Source organism: Urocitellus parryii, chromosome 3 (assembly GCF_045843805.1).
Source record: "Urocitellus parryii isolate mUroPar1 chromosome 3, mUroPar1.hap1, whole genome shotgun sequence".
NCBI classification, from domain to species: domain Eukaryota; kingdom Metazoa; phylum Chordata; class Mammalia; order Rodentia; family Sciuridae; genus Urocitellus; species Urocitellus parryii.
Window position 1 is genome coordinate 204349065 of NC_135533.1, and position 8408 is coordinate 204357472.

At 63.8% G+C, this 8408-nt stretch overlaps 1 protein-coding gene across 2 annotated transcripts; it reads right to left on the reverse strand.

Annotated features, from left to right (window-relative positions):
* Positions 1 to 358: 358 nt before the first annotated feature.
* Arrdc2 (arrestin domain containing 2) lies at positions 359 to 6860 on the reverse strand. Of its 2 annotated transcripts, none has more exons than XM_026390067.2 (8): positions 6602 to 6860; positions 3719 to 3785; positions 3399 to 3546; positions 2774 to 2876; positions 2430 to 2686; positions 2105 to 2267; positions 1584 to 1741; positions 359 to 1425 (listed from the first exon to the last, which is right to left on the reverse strand). In XM_026390067.2, exons 1-8 carry the CDS (start codon positions 6858 to 6860, stop codon positions 1372 to 1374), a joined length of 1209 nt encoding a protein of 402 aa, XP_026245852.1. In that variant the 3' UTR covers positions 359 to 1371. The 2 variants fall into 2 exon arrangements, with proteins under 2 accessions (XP_026245852.1, XP_026245851.2); XM_026390066.2 differs by lacking the exon at positions 6602 to 6860 and adding an exon at positions 3879 to 4461.
* Positions 6861 to 8408: the final 1548 nt, after the last annotated feature.

Here is an 8408-nt window from a genome sequence, read left to right on the forward strand (position 1 = left end):
GGGGAGTGGTGGAAACTTCTGGAACAAGATAAAAGTCATTGATGGCACATCTGAAGCGCAGTGTGGTGAATTCTGTGGTTAACTTTATGGTATGTGAATCTCAGCTCAATTAAATCCAGAAATGCCCCGAGTCAGGTCGGCAGGGTCACCCTGTGTCCTGTTCAGGGTGCAGGTGAGGGGCACAGGGCCCTCCTGCCCCGCTCGGCTGCCTGTCTCTGGGCCAGTCTCTTCCCAGCCCCGGCCTCAGCCTCCCCTTCTGCACAATGGGCCAGAAATGCACTTCCGACTGTCACCCAGGATAGTGGTCACGGCCACACCCGCCGTCCTGGTGGCTGAGAAGACGTAAACCAATAAAGCCAGTCTCTTCTGCCACACTTTTATTTTATCAAAAATAATTGTATAAAATAGTGATTTTAAGGCCTGTCACCCATGCCGAGCCCCGGGATGGGCCCTGCGGCTGGGGGCTTGTCCGGCTGCCCCCTTCAACCCCCCCGGGGGGGGGGCCTGCTGAAGCACAATGGTCCCTGATATGTCACCCTACGCTGACTTGAGTCCCCAGGGCCTGCTTTAATGCTGTTGTCACTGTCGTGAAGTCCGAAGTCGTCTGTGAGCCAGGCCTCCCATCCACGTAGTAAGTAGCTTGGCTGGTCCTGCCCGTCCCTCCCTGAACCTGGGTCCCGGGCCACAGATGGCCAGGCAGCTCCTATGTCCTGGGGCACTTGGAGGAACTCCCGGGCTGTCCAGCCTGAGCCAGGGACCTCTGCTGCCCCACGTCGCTCCAGTGACCTGATTTCCTGACCGCCTTGCTCCTGGGCCCTCAGCCCATGAAGACACCTCCCCTCTCAGCCCCATTCGAAAGCTGAAGGTGGTGGCCCCCAGATGCCACTCAGCGCTGACCTTCTCCAACTTCCCCTCCCCCTCGCCTGCCTGCTGAGCTCCTTTTTGTCCTCCAAAGCCTCAGCCAACCAGGCCTCCCCTGCAGGCCTCCCCTGCTGCCGCTCTGGATGCCCCCAGCCCTGGGTCCCCTCTGACTTCACGAGACGGGAAGTGTCCATGTCTGGCTCTGGCTCCCTAAGACTAGAGGCTCCTGGGGGACCCGGCACCACCCACAGGTCAGGCACACGGGGGCCCAACAGTCCCCTGGGTCCGGTGCTGGCACCGATGCTCTGGGATGGCTGGTCCGAACACGTCAGCTCCCAGCCTGGCTCCTCCTCCGTCCTGTGGGACAGTGGGACAGTGGACAGCCTGGCCCTGCCCCAAGACTCAGTTTCCTCAACTTCGGGCTCGTGGGCCCTTGGTCCAGCCTTCTCCGTGGTCACGGTGGCGGGAGGTATGTGGGCAAGCGCGCCCCTCCAGGTGTCCCCGAGCCGCTCAGCAGGTCATGCAGCGTGGCCTCATGGCCTCCGGAGGGGGGTTTGGGTCCTCCTGGGAGAAGGGTGCCCGTGAGGCCGGGAAGGCAGGGGAGGTCCCTGGGCAGACAGGGGGTGAGGAGCCCTGCCACCAGGGGGAGCCCTCGCCCGCTGCCTCCACCCACAAGGTCCCCAGGGCTGGCAAGGCACCCGGGGCTCCTGGGCCCCGCTCACCTCCGAGTACAGGGGGGGCGGCTGGAAGCGGAACTCCTGGATGCAGGTGAAGTAGGGCCCCTCCAGGCTCAGCCTGGGGTCCGGCAGCAGCGGGAAGGGGCTCTGCAAGGTGGCTGCCACCTCATCTTCGGTGACCACCTCTGAGTATTCGGGAGGGGCTGGGAACAGGGGACAGAAGGGTGAGCAGGGCTGGCAGGGAGCCCTCAGGCTGGGATTCCTGGGATCCAGGGCCACCACGGGACGCTTTTATTTTTGGTGCTGGGGACGGAACCCAGGGCCTCTGCGCCGGGTGCCCCACCCGCAGCCTCTGGTTGGGAAGCAGGTCCCCCGTTGCCCAGGCTGGCCTGGCTCTTGCGACCCTCCTGCCTGTCCTCCAGAGCCTCTGGGATGACAGGTGTGTGCCACCGTGCCTGGCCACCAACGCAACCGTTACTGCGACCTTTGAGTGTGGGCACGGGGCGACAGCGGGAGGGAGGGGACCTGCGTGTGCCCTGCTGTCTTCCTAATAGGGCGGGACTCACCCTCGGGGCGCTCGGGCAGGGCCGCCAGCCCCCAGTCCAGCAGGAAGCTGGCGTGGCTGCCCACGCTGGATGAGCGGCTGCCAAAGGGGTGCAGCGGCACAGTGCCAATGACCAGTGGCAGTTCCAAAAGCAGCTTGGACGTGCCCGGGATGTCCACGCAAACCTGGAGGGAGCACAGCCATGAGGGAGGGTCCCAGGCCACCTGTTCCCTCCCGCAGAGGACACAGGCCCGGACCACCCCATGCCGGCCAGTGAGACCCCAGCTTCAGCCTGGGGGTGGGGACCGAGGCAGAGCCACCTGCCCCCAGGGCCCAGGGGTCTGTACCTTGAGCGAGTAGCCGACGTGCAGCACGCGGCAGTGCAGGATGGAAGGGCCCACGGGCGGGATGCGCAGTGCCCGGCCCTGCCACAGGGCCCGCCGCCCGGGAGCCACGGGCTCGCCCGCCACGCTGGCCACCACTGATCGCTTCTGCTTTTGGGCGCCTCTGGCCATGAACGTCTGCGTCTGCACCACGGCTGCCCGGGGCAGCACGGGCCTCTTGCAGCCGTTGTCGATCTCGGCGAAGACCGGGATCACCTCTCCTGTGCCGGGAGCAAGGCCTCAGTCCCCCATCACAGGCCAGGCACGACCTGGGCTTCGGCCCCCCGCCCGCCCACCCTAGCCGCCACCTGGAGTGTAGCCCTTGCGGTCGATCTTGGCAGAGAGGGAGACCAGGCCGCGGTTACAGTACCAGGATCGGGCCACCTTTTCCCGAGCGCCTGCTTGAGGTGCCTGCCCAGGTGGAGAAAAGGGACATGAATGGGTCATTTGTATAAACCAGACCCCGGGGGAGCCTCCAAGCATCCTCAGCCGAGGGACAGAACCTGGGGCAGGGTCTGGTTCCTTTATAATAACCCAGGAACCATCTTTTAACATGGAACCAGAAACAGGACTCACAAAACGAAAAATGAAAGGAACAGGCCAGCACAGGCGTATGGTTAGTGCCTAGTGAGCCCTGCAATCACCAGCCCTGGCTGCCAGGCATTTCAAAGACCTGGCATCTGAGGTTCAGAGAGGGCAAGACACTTTCCCAGAGCCACAGAGCAAACTGGCACAGCGGGATTTGTCCTCAGCTCCAGTGGATTCTAGCTCACTCCACTCCCTTCCAGGGTCCACTGAGAGCCCTGCTTGGTGAAGGGTGAAAGCAGCCAACTGGGGTCCCCCAGCCCCTGCCTACCCTGCTCCCTGCTTTTTGGGTCCCCCAGCCCCTGCCTACCCTGCTCCCTGCTTTCCTCCCACAGGGTAGTCGCTCACCAGCAGGGCAGGTGTATTGATGTCCACGGGCTCAATGACAGTGAACACCTTCCTGGTCCTGCGTGCTGGGACCCAGGGGCGGTGCAGGGTGGCCTTGATGCAGTATCGGACACTGCCATGTTTTCCCTCAAAGGATGTCACCAGGGTCCTGGGGATAGAGAGAAGGGGATTCAGGGGAGGAGTACGCAGACACAAAGGTCCGGTGTCTCAAAGGCTTAGGGGCAGAGAGATATCCTGGGGGTCCCCCGGAGACAAGTGCAGTCTTGGTGCTCCTGGGTCCCCGGCCACCCAGCGGAGTCACACGGGGGCAGGGGGCTTACAGAGGCAGCTGGAAGCTGAACGGGAACTCGTGACACCCAGCAGGCAGGGTCGTGGTCTCTCCGGTGTCTGTAGGTACAAGCAAGAGGGTGGCTCAGCGGCTACGCGGGATCCCGGATGTCCTGCCGCCGGCCGGGGTGGGCGTGGGGTCCCAGCCGGTACCTGGGGTGAGCAGCGTGGCGCGGTGGCTCACGACCTCCACGCGCTCGCTGTAGCTCTGCGTGTACGCGGTGCTGGAGCCCGCGCTGCGGGACTCGGTCCAGTGCACGTGTGCGCGGCCTCGCGCGCGCAGTTTCAGGGTGCCCACGCGCGCCGCGCCCGCCATCTCCAGCAGCACCCGGCCCGCCACGACCTGGCCGCCGCTGAACACCGGCTCAGAGCCCGCGGTCGCGCCGTCCAGCTGCACCGCGAACGCCTTCACCTTGTCAAACAGCATCACGCCCCGGGGCGCGAACCCACCACGCGCGGACCCTGGCCTCGAACCCGCGACGCGGAACGCGAGCTAAAGACGCTGCAGTCTCCAGACGCAAACTCTCCCCGCGCACGCACGCGCAGTCGCCGAGCGGGCCAGAAACCCCGCGCCGTCCGCCCGCGGCGCCGCTTTTATACGGCAGGGCGGAGGTGGAGCCTGAGATGTAAGCCTCTCCCCCCGAAAAGGGATCCACCAATAGCGTGGCGGGGGGCGTGGCTTCGCCCAGGCGTGGAGCAAAATAACAAACGCCCCTGTTCAGCGCCGTCGCGCTCTAAGCTCGCGGACCGGCGGTGGCGGGGCGGGGACAATGAAGCCTGAAGCTTCCGAAGCCGGTCTCTAGAGGGTCCCGAGAATAAGGAAGGGAAACCGAGGCCCAGAGGCGGAGACCCAGGCCCAAGATCAACTAGCAAAGCAGTCTCCCTCTCGGCTTAATCACCACCTGGCTGCCACTTGCAGGCGTGACTGGAGACACGTCTAGTCGGAGCTGGGAAGCGGGCCCGACCCCGGTTCGAGTTGGGGAGGGGCCGGCCTCAGTCCTGCAGCGCAAAGCGGGAGGGGGAAGGAAGAGGAGCCTCCCTCCTCAGGAGCCCCGCTCAGCCACGTGACCACAGGTCAAGGGTCAGCCTCTTGGTGCCTCAGTTTCCACTTCTGTAGAGCCGGGAGGCCTTGGAGGGTCGCGCAGCCCCGGCTCGATTCCTCCGAGCGCCTCGCGCCCAGCTCACCGACAGGTTCCGAGACTCCCGGCCGCGCCTCGGTGCTTCGGCCTAAGCTTCCCTTCCCGACTTCCGGCTTCTGGCGAACTACTCGCCCCTGCGTCCCTAGGCCTGATCCAAGCGTCCCCAGCCCCCACACCCCAAAGGAAAGAGCCAAGTACGGGGCACGCTCGGGCACCCTCGGGTGCAGGACTGCAGGGTGCTCCCGGGCCGGCGTTTCCCCAGAGAAGAGCCTCACGGGGCATTTCGCCCGCGGGCATCGTTTCCGTGCAGTCTGCGGCGCGCTGGCGCCCTCTGGTGGCAGCAGGACGCGCCGCTGTTCGCACCCACCTCTTACTCCAGCCTTCCCCTTTTTGTCGCTGGGGCGACAGAGTCCCCAGCCCACCAGTAGAGGGCGGCCATAAACACACAAGGCCCCGCCCCTCGCTATCGGTCCTGCGGGTCGGAGCCGGCAAGGGGCAGGAGGCGCAGGATCAGCCTGGGGGGCTGCCTGGAGGAAGCGACACCGGCTGAGTGGAGGGGCGGCCCCTTCTCCAGGGTGAAGCTTGGAGGCCAGAGCTCAGGGCGAGGCAGGAGATGAGGTTACTCGGAAGCAACCGGAGGCTCCTACTCAGCCCGCTTCACAGATGAGCCCCCAGAGGCTCAGAGGCAGGGGGACCCTCGCTTGAGGTCACAGTAGTTCCGCCAGCGTCACCCTCCAGTGTTTTAAGGAAGCCTCAACGAATGTCTGGGGCCAGGTGGGCACTCAGGGGTGAAAGTGGCTCTGACAGGAGCCCCTGGGGAAGGGAAGTGCCTCGGGGCCCCTTCCTGCCCCGCCTCACCGCGCTACCCGCTCGGTTTCCACGGTAGTTGAGCGGGGTGGGGGTGGGGAGTGGGGTGGCCGGGGACCCTGGCGCCTGGGAGCTTTTGGCAAAGCATCCGTTTTACGCAGTACTGTTGGGAGCTGTCGCACTTGCACCTGGCCTCGCCAATTTCGCAGACTGGTATAAGTGAGATCTGGCTTTGCCAGGAGCAGCCCAGAGAGGCCAACATTTCTCCTGCAGTCACACAGCATGATGCTGGGGGCAAACTCCCTCCTTCTGTAGCCCTGGCCTGCTCCTGACAGGTGTGTGGCCCTGGGGGTGGACTGAGATTCAGAACGCGGTAACGACACGCCAGAGACCCAAGACTCTCAGTTGATGTGACCCCACCCTGACTCCCTTCACCCCAGAGGCATCTACACCCCAGTGCCCACAAACACCACCAGATACCCCCACCCTCGGGAACAGCCCACAGCAGCAGGCACCGCAGGGTAAACTGAGGCTGAGGAGCACGTGAGACGGGGACTTCTTTGAGAATCGAGGACCCTAAGCGCAGGGGTTCCCCAGACCCTAGCCAGGGTTGAGGTCCCCTTGCTTTGAGAGGGGTCTCCTCACCGCATAACCTGTAAGTCAAGGGCACCCAGGCCTGGAATAAGGGACACCCAGAACCTGGCAGGGGGTCCCAGGAGAAGAGGTTCTGTCTGGTCCAAGGAGCGTGGGTGTCCCAGAGGGAAGGTTCTGCTCCTGGGGAGGGGTCCCTACTCTTTGAGAAGTATCACCCCGTCCAGATCGCCTAAGTCAGAAGGCTCTGGGCCCTGGAGAGGGGCGCCAGACCTGGGGACAGGTCCCTGCGGGGGGGGGGGTCCTGCCGGCGTGGGGTGCAGACGGTGGGTGCCTCACCTCTGAGTAGCAGCTGCCGCCGCCGCAGATACGTCTCGGCGGCCGCGTAGTCGCTGGACACGGCGTTGACGCCCACGCTGCGCCCTTCCAGCCAGTGCGTGGTCGCCCCGCCTCGCGCCGCCACCACGAGCGCCCGCACACGCAGCGGCGCGGCCACCTCCAGCAGCACCCGGCCGCACAGCCGCTCCCCGCCGCGGTACGCGCCGCCCGGGCCTCGCGCCAGCTCCAGGGCGAAGCTGCGCACGCCGCCCAGGCGCATGGTGCGGGCCGGGGCGCGCGGCCGGACGGTGCCCGGGCGCTCGGCGGGTCTCCGGGGTCCGCGGGCGTCCCGGGCACCTTCTTTTGCGTCTGTTAACTTCTACCAGCGCCGCGGGCCGCGGGAGGGCTCGTCGTCAGCGAACTTCCTGGTCCCCCGCCTCCGCCCCAGTGACGCGCCCAGGCAGCTGCCGCGGACGTGCCGCCCAGTGTCTGCCTGTGGACTTTGCCACCCCCTAGAGTGTGGCGGGCCGTGTTTTTGCAGGGTCGGCAACGATGAGTCAGGACCGCCGCCTCGCCTGCTCCCCCCACACGCCCTCTCCCTGTCACCTCTTGGCTGTCCCCCAAACACTCCAAGCTCAAATCTTGCCCCGTGGCCTTTGCACGGCTGGTTCAACGCCAGATCCCCTCTCCCACCCACCCCTCCCACACCTAGATGTCATCTCCACAGGCCCCAGCACCTCTGACCTGTTTACACCTCTGGCCGCGGGTTGGGCTGCGTGTTTACCTCTCCTCTTCCACCAGACCCGTGCTCCCCAAGGGTGGGCACCCGCCCTGCTCTCCCCAGAGGCCCAGGAGCTAATACTGGGCACAAGAGGGGACAACCGCGTCCCTCCAGGACTGTTTCCCAAACCAGCTAACAGGGCCGCTCTGAAGCCTAGGAAGGGAGGTGGATGCTTTGCAGCCCTCTGGTTCCCATTGAAAGGGTAAAGTTTCTAAGCTGGAAAGTTTGAATGTAAAAGATTAGGTATTATTAAATTCCTCTGTTACACCCAGATTCCTGAGATAGTTAAAAAAACGCCCTACTGGCCCTGGCCGGTTAGCCTAGGGCCCTGTGCAGGGCCCAAACCAATCAGTTTGAATGTGTAACCCGATTACGAATGACCAATCACCCTCGCCCGCCAATGAATGTGCCAATCACGTCTCAGAGTTGTTGTTCAATTTCCCCGCGCCTCATGATGATTTGTTCTGATGTATGCAAAGCCCACCGCCCTCTCCAAAAAGTGTACTTAAGCTCCACCTGACCTCCGTTCTGGGCTCTGGGCTGCTCTCCTTTCTTGAGTGAGCACAGAGTCCCAGCGCGCTGGAATGGATCCCCAATAAATCCCCTTTTGCCAATTGCATGGAGTAAGTCTCTTGTGTGGTCTCTCCCTCCGACGCTCCTCCGGACCCCTCTTACACCATGAGGCCTTCAGGAGACAAAGTGGAAGCCCTAAGTAAGGCCTCAGCCTTTAGCAAGTTCTGGTTAAATCTACTGCCACCTCCATCTTACAGAAGACCCCAGAGGGCTAGCCATTGCTCAGAGGCACCCCTATGGCAACTGGAACCCAGGTCTCAATAGTGTCCTCTGGCCTGGTATGGTGGCAGATGCCTAGAATCCCAGCAGTTTGGGAGGCTGAGACAGGAGGATTGTGAGTTCAAAGCCAGCCTCAGGCAGTGGTGAGGTCCTAAGCAACTGGATGAGACCCTGTCTCTAAATAAAATACAAAATAGGGCTGGGGATGTGGCTCAGTGGTCAAGTGCCCCTGAGTTCAATCCCCAGTACCAAAAA

What these genes read in the sequence shown, in the direction of transcription:
- Arrdc2 (XM_026390066.2), bottom strand. Translation starts at nt 4,152, where the DNA reads ATGCTGTTTGACAAGGTGAAGGCGTTCGCGGTGCAGCTGGACGGCGCG. An exon ending in TCAATACACCTGCCCTGCTG is followed by an intron (nt 2,877 to 3,398) that starts GTGAGCGACTAC and finishes CCACCTGGGCAG; the next exon opens with GCACCTCAAGCAGGCGCTCG. An exon ending in CCGCAAGGGCTACACTCCAG is followed by an intron (nt 2,687 to 2,773) that starts GTGGCGGCTAGG and finishes CTCCCGGCACAG; the next exon opens with GAGAGGTGATCCCGGTCTTC.